Source organism: Impatiens glandulifera, chromosome 5 (assembly GCF_907164915.1).
Source record: "Impatiens glandulifera chromosome 5, dImpGla2.1, whole genome shotgun sequence".
NCBI lineage: Eukaryota > Viridiplantae > Streptophyta > Magnoliopsida > Ericales > Balsaminaceae > Impatiens > Impatiens glandulifera.
In genome coordinates this window covers 47,626,277-47,639,920 of record NC_061866.1, presented here as the reverse complement: position 1 = coordinate 47,639,920, position 13,644 = coordinate 47,626,277, and the positions used below count along the sequence as shown (strand labels likewise).

The 13,644-nt window shown below is 32.5% G+C and overlaps 3 protein-coding genes across 3 annotated transcripts; 1 reads left to right on the top strand and 2 right to left on the bottom strand.

Annotated features, from left to right (window-relative positions):
• Window positions 1–503: 503 nt before the first annotated feature.
• LOC124938137 (cold-responsive protein kinase 1-like) lies at window positions 504–2,903 on the bottom strand. The gene is made up of 5 exons (XM_047478513.1): window positions 2,743–2,903; window positions 2,351–2,466; window positions 2,042–2,252; window positions 1,117–1,505; window positions 504–1,032 (listed from the first exon to the last, which is right to left on the bottom strand). The coding sequence occupies exons 1-5, from the start codon at window positions 2,810–2,812 to the stop codon at window positions 658–660; spliced, it is 1,161 nt and encodes a 386-aa protein (XP_047334469.1). The 5' UTR covers window positions 2,813–2,903; the 3' UTR covers window positions 504–657.
• Window positions 2,904–8,110: 5,207 nt separating this feature from the next.
• On the top strand, window positions 8,111–10,543 carry LOC124938080 (renalase). Its single transcript, XM_047478452.1, has 9 exons — window positions 8,111–8,243; window positions 8,348–8,447; window positions 8,524–8,704; window positions 8,815–8,887; window positions 8,977–9,156; window positions 9,634–9,731; window positions 9,866–9,954; window positions 10,021–10,197; window positions 10,271–10,543. Exons 1-9 carry the CDS (start codon window positions 8,195–8,197, stop codon window positions 10,440–10,442), a joined length of 1,119 nt encoding a protein of 372 aa, XP_047334408.1. The 5' UTR covers window positions 8,111–8,194; the 3' UTR covers window positions 10,443–10,543.
• An 80-nt stretch (window positions 10,544–10,623) lies between these two features.
• On the bottom strand, window positions 10,624–13,644 carry LOC124938079 (DNA repair protein recA homolog 1, chloroplastic). Its single transcript, XM_047478450.1, has 13 exons — window positions 13,264–13,644; window positions 13,063–13,154; window positions 12,808–12,883; window positions 12,567–12,629; window positions 12,335–12,464; window positions 12,156–12,241; window positions 11,818–11,943; window positions 11,638–11,742; window positions 11,489–11,545; window positions 11,340–11,402; window positions 11,188–11,264; window positions 11,038–11,110; window positions 10,624–10,937 (listed from the first exon to the last, which is right to left on the bottom strand). Exons 1-13 carry the CDS (start codon window positions 13,483–13,485, stop codon window positions 10,824–10,826), a joined length of 1,284 nt encoding a protein of 427 aa, XP_047334406.1. The 5' UTR covers window positions 13,486–13,644; the 3' UTR covers window positions 10,624–10,823.

Here is a 13,644-nt window from a genome sequence, read left to right as displayed (position 1 = left end):
AGGCATACAAACAGAGAAAACTAATTTCATTTAGACTCAAATTAGTTTAGATATAAGACAACAATAAATTAGAACCTGAAAATGAAAATGTAAGAGATCTATTGCTTTCTTTTCTTCTTCTTCCTCTGTTTCTTCTTCTCTTTACAGAATGTCTTTTCTCTCTAAAAGTGATAAAATAAGTAACATTCTTAAGTTTTGCTTGTTTTATTAAATAGAAATAATAATTTATTACCACTTAATTTAGTGCAACACTCAATAGTTTTATATGATGTTGCAGATCTATTTTTATTATAAATTCAGTTAATGTTTTATTTCTTTACAAGAAATTGATCAATATGTATATATATATACTAAAAATAAAAGTTATTTATTCTTCCAAGACATTTTAAATAGAAATCGAACCATTCCTTTACTTACTTTTTAGACTGACTCTTTCCACAACTTAATCCGTCTCAATAATAAAATCAAAAGAATAATGGGATAAAGTCTTCCTAAATAAGACAAGACAAACAAATAAATCTATTTATTAACAAACAACAATGGACATTACAAACTTTCAATCAAATTTTACCCAATATATCTAAAAATCAATTAACCACATTTTGCAACAACAAAACCACCAACAGATATCATAGAAACATATCATACATGCTTCGATCATACTAAAGAAGAAAATGTCATGGTTGGAACAGTGGACGTCCCTGTAGACATCGTAAAATTATCAGAACCCGACGACACATAAGTAGATGATGACGACGTCATCAAGTCCCTGTCAGGCTTAGGCACAGACGGCTTCTTAAAGTTCATAAAATCCGAAATCAACCCCGGTTTATTCAGTTTCTTCTCGTCAACATGTTTCTCTCCCAATAACATCTTCACCACCATCGACATATTAGGCCTTATACTTGCGGTTTCTTGTGTACAAAGAAGCCCAATCTTTAGAAACATGCAAGCCTCTTCCGCATCAAAATTTCCAGCCAAAGATGTGTCAACCAGCAATAGTAACTCCCTTTTCTCGTACAATTCCCACGTCTGCAATTCATTTAATACATTTGAGGATCAAAGCAAATTATAAAAATATAAAAATACTCTCAATGGAATAAGTTTGATACATACCATTTCAAGAAGGTATTGTTCTTCATAGGGTAATTTTATATTTGTATTGCATCGCCCACAAACAATTTCCATAAGGAGTACTCCAAAACTGTATATATCTGCCTTTCTTGTCAACTGCCCTCTTATAGCGTATTCAGGTGCAAGATAGCCTATTGTTCCAGCCACTCGGGTACTAACATGAGATGCCCCCGATGGAATAAGCTTTGCAAGGCCAAAATCGGAAATTTTTGGAGTCAAGTCCTTGTCAAGAAGAATATTGCTAGCTTTTACATCACGATGAACAATATGGGGTCGTACTTCCTCGTGAAGATAAGCGAGTCCACGGGCAACTCCTAAGCAAATTTTCTTCCGTATTGGCCAACTGAAATTGAGGCTACCATTCTTCCCTTCTGAAATAGAAGACAATGTGAATTCACATCTTAGTTACCTTATTTGTGGTTAATTTGATTAAGCTTATTCATTAATAGCTGATGTATGATCTACATTCAGCTTATTCGCTCCAGCTCGCTACAATGGTATAGATTGAGAAAAAAAGTTCGCTAGACATGTTTGATTCAGCTTATTCGCTTAAGCTGCTGTAACAGTATTCCCAGAGAATAAACCGAATCAAACAAGCACTTAATGTGGGTTATTTTAGATTAATTTCAACTAACTTATCGTCTAATCTCGTATCACGTTACTCAAATCATCAATTAAAACACCATTTCTCTCTTAATTGATCTTTATAACATTTTGAAATATAGAGTAATAAAGCATTTTAGTTATTTTATCCAAATATCCCAATTTTTTTATATCAAACAAGGTTATCTACAAATAACCCAATATGAAACAAGGCCTAAGTATCACATGCGAATAACATTCTAATGAAAAGCAAGAGCAGCCAAACAGAGTAAAGATTTGATAGTGAGATTATGAAGACAGTTACCAAGAAGTGTGTCTTCAAGGCTATTATTCTCGAGGTAGTTGTAGACAAGTATCCTATGATTTCTTTCCACACAACACCCATAGAGCTTAACCAAGTTGTCGTGCTCAATATCTGAAATGACTTGAATCTCTGTCAAGAACTCTTTCACACCTTGCCGTGATTCAGCTGAGAGAACTTTCAATGCCCCTAATGTTCCGTCTTTGAGCCTTCCCTGATCATGATCACTGTTAGCAGTTAGCACCAAGTTTAAGGCCAATGAGACCCCATCTGGTAAATTTGATTATATAAATGATTTGCACTCTCAAGTACCTTGTAGACAGCACCAAAGCCACCCTCCCCAATTTTATTGGAAGCACTAAAATCGTTAGTGGCAGCTCTCAGCTCCTTGTATGAATAGATTTTAATCCCGTTGATATTCGACAACTCTGCACAGGATCCCACAATGTAATTACTGAGTTTTAAGTGTTGAATGAGTTAAGTGCAATGAAAATGAGATTTGAATGAATGTTTTATTTACTTATGTGGTAGTTTCTATTTTTTCATGAAGATAGGATATGAGATCTTCTATTTCAATTGGTTTGATGAGATCTCTTTTTGTATACAACTCCAGCTAAGTTGGTTTTAATTATATGATCTTCTCGATTGATTATTGATAGTTTTATTCAAATAGTTTGACATATATGAAGAGAAATTGGAAATACCTTGAGAAAAATCTTCATATTGTCTGATTGGACCCTCTTTCCTACTAAATAGAAAAGGGAAACAAGTCATAGTTAAACCAATTTCTTCAGATGCACTTTCTGTATCTGTACAGAATTACTTCACAATGAACCAATTTAAAACCTGCCAGAACAGAAACACACAAATTTAATGTCTTGAATTTGATAAGAAATTCATAGATCTACAAGTTAATAGGGATTAAAGTACAGCTACAAAGATATGGTAAGATCAATGTCGGATCATGTGAAGTTGAAGAGAAATTCAAAGTCAACGGTCGAGAAAATCAAAATGAAGAGAGAAAATTACCTGAATGAGAAAATAGAGAGAAGAGGAAAGGGAGAAATCAAGAGCTGGTCTGAGAAGACTGAAGATGGAGATGGAGATGAGAAGTCAGGACAGCGGTTGATTCTTCTCTCTGCATTAGAGACGACGAAGAAGAAGATATGAATTTCAAAGAACGAGCCGAAATGAAAGACCGGACCGGTGTAAACTCCATTCGGTCCTCTTTTACGAACTTTTTTCCTAATTTTAAATTCATATCATCGTGACAGTGAAAAATACATAATTCAATTTAAAAAATAAAATTTCTCTCGTTTTTAACGTCTCGCGTTTTATCAAATTTGGTGTTAATTTAAAATATAAAATGTTATTAACTCAGTTAGTTAAAAAGTTGTATTTGTTTTTGTTAGGTTGCAAATTCGCAACATACTTATAGCATTTTTAATTTTATTTTTAACCGTTTTAAGTTTATGGCGGTCAACCAAAATCCGACCCACATATTCATTTACTCTCACATCTAAATTAATCACAGCTCTCGACCCGAACATTCAGGCACTTTCAAAATTAAGCATCATTGTATATATAAATTTTATATGGCCATCAAACATTTTTAAAAAGAAGTTGAGGAATAAAAAAAAAAATGGTATGAAAAATAAAATATTTTCTCAAATTATGTTACAGAAAATAAATTTGAATAATAAAATTTGGCCAAATATTTTTTTTTTTTTTTTTTTTTTAGCATTTTGATAAGAGGGAATACTAAACCAGCTAAAAAAACATTAGGATATTCTTTTATAGTTCTTTCAGCTGATTGCGAGGGATTTTTATTCAATAGTGATGGCTACAAATCTTAAATATAATATGTTAATAAGTTAATCATATCAGCTTAGAGCTTTACAATTATTTTTAAAAACTATCAAATAAAAATGATATTATTTAGATTTGATTTAATATAAAAGATTTTATTGAATTAAATAAAAGTTTTTCAGATAGAAGGTATATATATATTTCAAATTAACCAAAATCAGATAGAAGCTTTAACCAAAATCAAACTAAATCGAATTGAAAATTAACTAAAACTAATCAAATTTCATTAACAATTTTTTTTAAACTTTCAAACCAAATTCAGTCAATATTTTTTTTTAAAATGGTTCACGTATATTAAAAATTATAAGGATAGTTTAGTAACATCGACAATTCATGAAATGAAAAATAATATTTAATATAATACAACCACGTTACCTAATAGGTTATGAAGCTCGTAAGTTCTTAACAAACGATTAACTCCTACACCGATTACATTGTCTTTTCAAAATAAATTTCAGAAAGCGTCGTAATAATAGCATTATAAATTATACGAATTGAACGACTACGATCATTAAAATCTCGATAATTTCTCTCCAACCAGATAGTGCATTAAAAAATAATTGAGATGATAACTGAAATATGTAATTCTGTCATATCAGCCACATCAATTCAAATTTTTTAACAAATACCCAAAGACTTGGGAATCACCTAGTGAATAATAGTAATATTTCACAAGAGACTACAGATATCATCGACAATGCAAAAGTAAGTGATATGTCGATTCAACATTCTCCCAACAATTACCATAATACAACATTTTTCCATTCAAAACCACTAGACTGGTGATCAAACATTTTCTTAAATGTGGCATTTATATATAACAATGAGTATAAGATTAGGATACGTTGCAACTAGACTTTTGACTAAGGATGACAATTTGAAACCGTCCCGTAAAAACTAAACTGAATTGCCCCGTTTGGGACGAGTTTTCCCCGAAATTGAACGGGGATGGGGCGGGGATGGTATTTGTGTCCCCCACCCCGACCCACCCCGATCTCACCCCGTTTTTGTCCCGAACACTATAAATATAATTAAATATATTAAATCACCAATATATTTATTTATTCACTATATTTTATAAGAGTAGTAAGTTTATTTTTTTAAAATAATATAAAATTTCAATATATTATATTAAAAAATCCGTTTATATAATTTTATTATTATTTTTTTAAATATTTCATTAACGGTGTCCCGTAGAATTTCCGAAACCGAACAAAATCGAACAGGGCGAGGATGGTATTAAAAAAATCCCCAAAATAAAAATAGGGCGGGAATGGTAGACCCATTGTCATCCCTACTTTTGACAATGCATCAAATGTCATCCAAAAATTGATCGAACATTCATCCCCACAATGAATTTAGACCGCTCGTGAAACTTTCCACTTATAATAAATCCCCCTCCAAATGCTACACCTACACACCGCAAAATAATTAGAGATTTTGTGAATCAACCATATCAATTTTGATCATACTTATATATGATCATCGATGCCAAAAGACTATACAACTTCGTTGCAAATCTACTACACCATTTTGGTAGAAGAGTCTTATTAAAGGAAACGATGTACCGAATATTCATACCTCTTTAATCTTTAAAACATTTAACTTTACCTTAATTAACTAGATTACAAAACGATTAATTGAAAGATCCTAATAGAAATTTACACATTATTATCTTTATTTTTACCGCCACACTCTTGGAAAGAATGAATAAAAATATCATATGTGGGTAGGGATGACAACAGGTACCCTACCTGTCGGGTAGTAAAGTATCTATCCCCGAACCCGATTTTTATTTTATTACTCGACCCTGAACCCGTCGGGTACCTCTATTTGTATCCCTATCCTCAATTCAACGGGTACCTGATTGTCGATGGGTACCCCCATTACTCGACAAAAATATGAATTTATATTTATTTGTTTTTAAATATTAAAAACACAAATGAAAATATTACTCACTTTTATCGTTATATTGTAGAAGTTCAACAAAATATAACAACTTTATTATTATTATTATTTGAAGTTTAACAAAAACTAGAAAGAAGTTGAAAAAAGTTAAATGAATGTTAAACTTGTAAACAAAAATTAAAGAGAAGTTGAAAAAGATTAAATGAATGTTAAACTTAAAAATAATAAGTGAAAAAGTGAGAAATAAAATATTTTGTTATTAAATAAATGAAAGATAAAGAGTATGGGAAAGAGAAATTGAAATGATGATTGGGTGTGGGTGTGGGTGTGGGTAATAAATAATATATTTATTGTAAATTTATAATAATGGTAATAATGTGGAATTTGAAAACATATTTTAAATTTTAATGAATATATATTAATATTTCGAGTATAGGGTTTGAGTTTCACACCCTCCTCATTTCTGATCCCGAACCCAATCGGGTAATCATTTTTACTCCTCATCCCCAACCCCGACATCGATTTTAAATACCCGAACCCGACCATCGGGTACCCACGAGTATCAAGTATACGAGTATCCATTTTCATCCATATATGTGGGTATGATTACAACACACTTTTAATGAGGATTAATCACTCCCTTTTGAGTTTTGAGATTATTTTGTTTTTCTATTTATATAACTTACATTGCATTTTAGTGAGAATGAGTATCAATAGACATTGAATCATAATTTAGCACAATATACTAAGATAAGTTGAAAAATGGCACAAAATCATTATTCTATTCGAAATCGAATTTAAAAAAAAATATATTTAAATAGTTAAGATAAACTCGAAGATCGATAAATTTTTCTCATAATCATATAATATTTAAAATAATACTTAAAATTAATGTAGGTCGCATGAACCAATCTTAACAATAAATGCACATGACAAAATGATTATTGTAGTTGGTAGTTGCAAGTTGCAACCAATAATTTTTCTAACTTAGATTTTTCTTTAATATTTAAAATATATAAAGAGTAATAGCGGTGTAGAATATCTTTTTCTATTTTGTAAATATATTTTTTATAATAAATTTTAGGTATACTTGTATTATTTAATAATAATTCGATCTAATTAATTAAATTAATCATCTAATCTATCAAATCTAAAATCGTTATGTGTACAAACTTTAAATGGTTTCATAATAAAATTGGAAATAACATGTTCTTTCTTAACAAAAAACAAAATATTAATAAAATAAAATACAAACGCGTGGAGACTTAGAGACCATACGCGTGGAGACTTAGAGACCATACGCGTGGAGGATTGAGGACCATAACTTTTATGGAAACTGAATTAGCAACTTGGCTTACATTTAAAACTTAAATGCTTTATCATAGAGATACTATAAAAACAAAAATTATATTATTTAATGAAAAATATATTTTTTATTTAAATTGATTGAATTATTATAATGTCAATTTATATTTATATTTTATAAAATTAAAATATTTTAATTAAAAAATTGAATGGTTGAAAATAAATATAATATGATGATTGAATTTTAAATAAAAATTCTAAAATAACCAAATCAAACAAGAAGATTGTACTTAAATTGTTGCTCTACAAATTAGTTAGTAAAAATATAATCCTAATTTTAAATTATTAGTTTTAGATTTAAGTGGTGAAAAAAAAATAGTTATTTATGCATTTAAAATAATATTTCAATAAAATCAAATTGGTTAGGAGGGATTTCAGATTTTTTCTTCAAAATTCACAATTTTAGGTTTCTTAGAGGGATAAAAAACGAGATTGGATGAGTTTTAATTGTCGTTAACTTATTATTTATATGATATTTATAAATAAGTAAATAAATATCAATGTCTGATTAACTAGGATCGTAAATAAGTCAAGATGTTTGTAAGTCGTTCGGTCAAACTTCGACTGGAGTTTGATTTTGACCAAATTCAAGACGACTCGTTTAATATTCAAGTCGAGTTGATACTCATATAATATTTGTTCCATAGTTTGTTAATCTCGATAATAAACAATATATTATTTAGTTATGTTAATATTAAAATTTAAAATTTAAAATAAATATTTTTTCATAAATATTTGAAAATTTAATTTTAATTAAGTTTTTGAGTCCGACCTAGTTTCTTTTAGTAAATAGTTGAGTTGAGTTCGAGCTCAAATTTATAAACCCGTATGAGCTCGAGTTCAAATCGAGATAATAAATACTTAATCGAGTCGAGGTCGAGCTCAAATTTATAAATTGATTCGAGTTCGAATCGAGCTAATAAATATTTTATCGATCCGGACTAACTCATTTGCTGCACTCAAATTTATACAGTACATGCAGTTGAAAGAAGATCAAATTCGGTGACACAATCCATGAATAGTGCTGCCGCTGCCTCGAAGATCGCCGTCATTGGCTGCGGAAGTAAGCTTTGATCTCTAACTCTCTCTCTATATATATACATGTGTGTGATCTCGTACTACTGATTGATGTTGTGAAGATGAATTGAATAATCGTTGAGAATTCAGTTTCTGGAGCTGTATGCGCGTCGAGTCTGGCCAGAAATGGAGTATCAGTCGCCGTCTTCGAGACCGCTAGAGGCCCCGGCGGAAGAATGTCTGAGAGAAAGTAATCATACATGGATTTCATTTCCTTTTTCCGATGTTCTGGTTTTCTCACTGTTTGATCTCAACAATTGAATCAGAGAAACTACGGAAGACGGAAAGGAGATGTTATTCGATCATGGCGCTCCATACTTCCATGTCAGTAACCCCGACGTGCTAGGTCTTGTACGAGATTGGGAAGCTCGAGGAATTGTTTCCCAATGGAAAGACAATTTTGGATCCTTTGATTGCCTCTCTAAACAATTCACTGACATTGAAAAGGTAATTTGCTGATATCTGTTTATGGAATTATGTTACTCAAGTCTTCACTTCCCATTTTTTATGTTAAAATATCAATTAATCATGTTTTCTCAATTTGGCATTTGATTCAGGAAGGATTGAGCATTAAATATGTGGGTGTTCCAGGAATGAACTCTATTTGTAAAGCTTTATGCAATGAATCTGGTACTGTTAGGATTACGGAAACTCTATGTAGATTCAGGTAGAAAGCGAGCTCATTCGGTTTAGCTTCCGTTTTATGTTCTTCAATCCAGGAGTGGAAAGCAAGTTCCGAACATGTGTTGGGAAAGTAGAGTGGCTTGAAGAAGAGGATTTATGGTCACTAACTAGTGTAGATGGACAAAGCCTTGGTCACTTTAAGGGTGTTGTTGCTTCAGACAAAAATATAATCTCCGACAGGTTCACAACTGTCACAGGACGTCTACCTCCCATTGGTTCGAATTTTTTCACTCATTCATCCTTAATTTTCCATTTATATTCATTGTCCAGTCTGTTAATTTAGTTGTTCTTGTAATAGGCATTGGGTTAAAGGTTATTAGATTATTATTATTATTATTATCCTAAAAGCAGATCTTTTAACAAATCAAATCACTGTTGGATTATAGACACAAAGGTCTTCATGGTAAGAGGACTTGAAATCAAATGGACATATGACCATATGAAATTTAGTCAATGTTGAACTGTTTTTAGTTGAATTGATTCTGAATACTTAAGATGACAATAAATTAATGAATCTATATGACCCAAGTTGTAAACACTTAATGTGACACAAATGGTGTTTTCAAATGAAATGCGACACTATCATTATGAAGGTTAAATGATCTTATTATGCAGATCTGACTTTAGTACCTGAGTGTTTTCAATGAAATGTGACACCAGCATTATGAAGGTTAATTGAACTTATTATGCAGATCTGACTTTAGTACCTGAGTTAGCAACAAAGATCAATGAAATCCCAGTTAACCCATGTTTTGCTCTCATGTTGACATTTGGAGAGCCTTTAAGATCTGTAAGTAACATATATTCATTCTATGAGTTTCAATGCTTTGAATCTATTTTGTCAATTGCCATTGGCTAACTGAAGAAGAAAATTAGGAGAAAATAGTTATTTTAAAGTTTATCCAATGATTGGTGTTAATACAGATACCTTTCAAAGCATTCTCTTTCGAACATTCTGAAACACTTAGCTGGGCTTTCTGCAATTCGAGCAAGCCAGGACGTCCTAAAACAAGGTATGCACAAGAAAACTATACAAGTTTTTTAGGTTTATTTGAAATGTTGTTAATAATTTTATGCAGTGAATGTTGTTGGGTAGTACACTCAACAGCGCAGTATGCAAAGGAAGTAATTGCGAAAGTAGGACTTGGAATGCTATCTAATACTGTATTTAGTCAAATAGCTGAAGAACTATTTCAAGAATTTCAGAAAACTGCAGCTGACATTCCTCATCCCTTGTTCATGAAAGCACATAGATGGTGTGTTTTTGAAAAGTAGCCTAATTTGATCCAAAGTTGGTCACCATTTTGACAAGTATTTTTGTTTTTGTAGGGGGAGTGCTTTTCCGGCTGTAAGTGTCGAAAGAGAGGAAAAGTGTTTGTGGGATGGGAAGAAGAGATTGGCTTTTTGCGGAGACTTTTGCGTTAGCCCAAATGTGGAAGGCGCTATTATAAGCGGTTTGGCTGCAGCTTCAAAGTTTGTGGATATTGCCAGTTGCTTATAAATTACCAAATAATAGAACAAACAATGATTTCTTTCTGTTGTAATGTCTCCAATCTTTCTCATTTATCATCGATTTTTCAGATAAATTTAACTTTGGCACTATTGTAGAAATCTACCCTCTTTCTGATTAAATGTTTTATCGGTTTAGATTGAGATTGCGCTGATCATTTGAATTTGAATGCTCACTCCTAAATAGGGTTACTATTTGTACCAAAATGATGCTTCACTTGTAAAAATGAGAACATCTTACAAAAGTGTTTAACCTTTTTCATAGTTCCCATTCCCAAGCACAAAAACTCGAACTTGCAACCGCCATTAAATATGTCAAATAAATACAAAGTAGTAGCATGTTGCTGATGTGACCTAGTTTCCACCAAAAATCTTATTGGATCTCGTCGAAAAATTCCTCATCTTCCTGTTGTGGCTGCTGGGATTTGTGCCGCGCACTTGAAAATCCCACCTCACCAATCCTCTCTAACATCATCGGCCGAACAATCTGCAAACACAACATCCATCCCAATTATGTGACTAAAAGAGTGGCTTCGAATGGGTGGGTGGAAACTTTGAAATTTTATTTTTCTTTCGAAAACTAAAACCTTTTCAATTTCTTCACAAAGAACAGGGTTCTCTCTTAAGTGCTGCAATGCTCTGTCCCTTCCTTGTCCCAACCTTCAACAAAGACAAAAAAAAATGCTATAAGAGGAACTTAAAAAAATCTCTTTTTTTGTTGGATAAAAAGGACAAACCTTTGATCTCCATAACTATACCAAGAACCCTTCTTTAGCACAACATCCATCATTTCAGCACAATCCAAAACACACCCCTGCATACACACAACCGACGAATGTGAGAAATAAAAAGTATACCATCAGACAAGAAACAACAACACAATACATACAAGTTTGTTTACTCCCTCGCCAAAAGTAACATCAAACTCAGCTTGTTTGTAGGGCCTCGAAACCTATCGTAATAAAAACAGAAACATATTTGATATTTGACAACTTAATGATAAATAAACAGACTTCTTATGTAAAATTTTCACTTTGCCTTGCTCTTTTGAACTCTAACACGAACCCTAAGACCAATCTCTTCATCTCCTTTCACCTTAGAATAAATGGATTAATTAGTCACTGTAAAATTTCAAATAACAACAAAAGGCGAAGGTCTTAGTAATCGGTCAGAGACTAAGTTCTTACAGACTTTATCTTCCCAATAGTACGTATTTCAAGTCGAAGTGATGCAAAGAACTTTAAAGCTATCCCTCCACTAGTAACTTCTGGATTTCCATAATATACACCAATCTGGTCAAAACAAAGGACTATTAAATAATTGCAAATGAACACACCTCCGAAACTTTACTTTTAACAAAAGATTACCTTGTGCCTTATCTGATTTAGAAAAATGAGAGTGCATCCAGCTTTGGAAGCATTTCCTGACATCTTACGTAGAGCTTGGCTCATAAGACGAGCTTGCAATCCCATTTGCTGCATTCCTATTTCACCCTGAATTCAAAGTAAAACTGACACATTTATATTCAATTGATGAACATATTTTGCTTTTGAAAATGAGACCAGCATCTCATTTAAATTATGTAAATCTTTTTCATTATTAATATAAGGTTTCTTCCTTTTCCTCCCAAAAAAATAAAAGTGCAATCAACAAGAAGTTATTTAGCATTTTAGTTAGCCAGAAGAAGTGAGGACAAAAATTATACTTCAATCTCAGCACGTGGAGTGAGAGCTGACACGGAATCAATGCATATAAGATCGATAGCACCAGATCTACACATACGATCTGCAACTGAGGAAGAAAAAGAAATCATTTCATTCTCGGGTTTCCATTTTTTCTCAATTCTAATTAAGTAAAGTGTTGAACAAAGAAAAGAGAAATTACTCTCAAGTCCCATTTCTCCATGATCAGGCTGACAAACAATCAAATTCTCTACATCCACACCCAATGCCTTAGAATACGCAGGATCAAAAGCATGTTCTGCATCAACAAGCATGGCATGACCACCTAGCTTCTGCAAAATTCATCTCAATCCAGTTACAGTCAATCAAAATTGCTTCGTCTTCCCTATGAATCAGAAGGAAAACCTTCATAAAAATGGACCATTAACACACACCTGAATTTCAGCAATGGCATGGAGTGCTAAAGTAGTCTTCCCACTGCTTTCAGGTCCATAAATCTTGGAAGAAAAAAAATAGCATCAATAATGGCAGCAGTTATTTTCTCTCTTTTTTTTTTCATGACCAGGGTTTCTTGCCATGACCCTCCACTTTGATTAAGGTGTTCTTAGTAAGAACCAATCATAGACCTCTAAATTCACAATGGAAACAGTCATAGTCAACAAAAATGAAAAATACCTCGACAATTCTCCCTTTGGGAAGACCACCACCTAGCGCAAAATCTAACGTCAAACAACCACTTGGAAATGTTTCTCTGAAACAGATAGAAGGAGAAAGAAAGAGAGAAATGAATAAGCATCATAAAAGATTCAATATGCAAATATATGATCTTGGGTAAAAGTTTGAACTTTTTTCTTCAGAAATTGATATATAAAGTGTTTATTTAAAGGAAAGGGACTAACTAGTACATTGAAATGATATGAGACCACATACACAAGAGCTCCACCAGCACTGCCCAATCTAGTGACACTTCCTTTTCCAAATGAGCTATTTATATCATTCATTGCAGCTTCCAATGCTTTTTGCTGAATAAATAAACATGTTTATCACTTATTCAGTCACCAAAACATCAAAAAGATTCAGAAAAATCATGCATATAGACTATAAGAAATGATATGAGTTGGAAAGACATACCCTGTCGAGGAAACGAGGGTCGAGATCACCGGAAAGAGCGCCGTTAACTTTTCCATCGAACTCTGAGCGAACTGTAGCTCGTTTGAGGGCGAACTGTGGCCCCAAACGTGTACGGAAGGTTTGAAATTTTAATGAAGAAGAAGGAGGAAGAGGTGAAAAGAGTGAAGGATAATAGGTTGTGGAGATAATGACTTGGGGCTTCAATGGCAAGACTAGATCCATCTCTCTCTTAAATCTCTGAAAATAGAGAGAGAAAGTGAAGGTTTGTGCTTTTAAGAAGATGAAACAAGCCTTCGACGTCAATGGAGTAAGAAGGGAAATGGAAGGCCGGAAAAGTGTAAATTTCCGTACATCGCCGGCGACGGCTGACGGTGAGGGATA

Excerpts from the sequence above, each read along its gene's own strand:
- LOC124938079 (XM_047478450.1), bottom strand. The coding sequence starts at position 13,485 with ATGGATCTAGTCTTGCCATTGAAGCCCCAAGTCATTATCTCCACAACC. Across the intron at positions 12,242-12,334 it reads TGGAGAAATGGGACTTGAGA|TTGCAGATCGTATGTGTAGA; the intron begins GTAATTTCTCTT and ends TTTCTTCCTCAG. Across the intron at positions 11,111-11,187 it reads TATAGTTATGGAGATCAAAG|GTTGGGACAAGGAAGGGACA; the intron begins GTTTGTCCTTTT and ends TCTTTGTTGAAG.
- LOC124938137 (XM_047478513.1), bottom strand. The coding sequence starts at position 2,812 with ATGACTTGTTTCCCTTTTCTATTTAGTAGGAAAGAGGGTCCAATCAGA. Across the intron at positions 2,467-2,742 it reads ATATGAAGATTTTTCTCAAG|AGTTGTCGAATATCAACGGG; the intron begins GTATTTCCAATT and ends GATCCTGTGCAG. Across the intron at positions 2,253-2,350 it reads GCTTTGGTGCTGTCTACAAG|GGAAGGCTCAAAGACGGAAC; the intron begins GTACTTGAGAGT and ends GATCATGATCAG.
- LOC124938080 (XM_047478452.1), top strand. The coding sequence starts at position 8,195 with ATGAATAGTGCTGCCGCTGCCTCGAAGATCGCCGTCATTGGCTGCGGA. Across the intron at positions 9,157-9,633 it reads AGGACGTCTACCTCCCATTG|ATCTGACTTTAGTACCTGAG; the intron begins GTTCGAATTTTT and ends CTTATTATGCAG. Across the intron at positions 9,955-10,020 it reads CCAGGACGTCCTAAAACAAG|TGAATGTTGTTGGGTAGTAC; the intron begins GTATGCACAAGA and ends AATTTTATGCAG.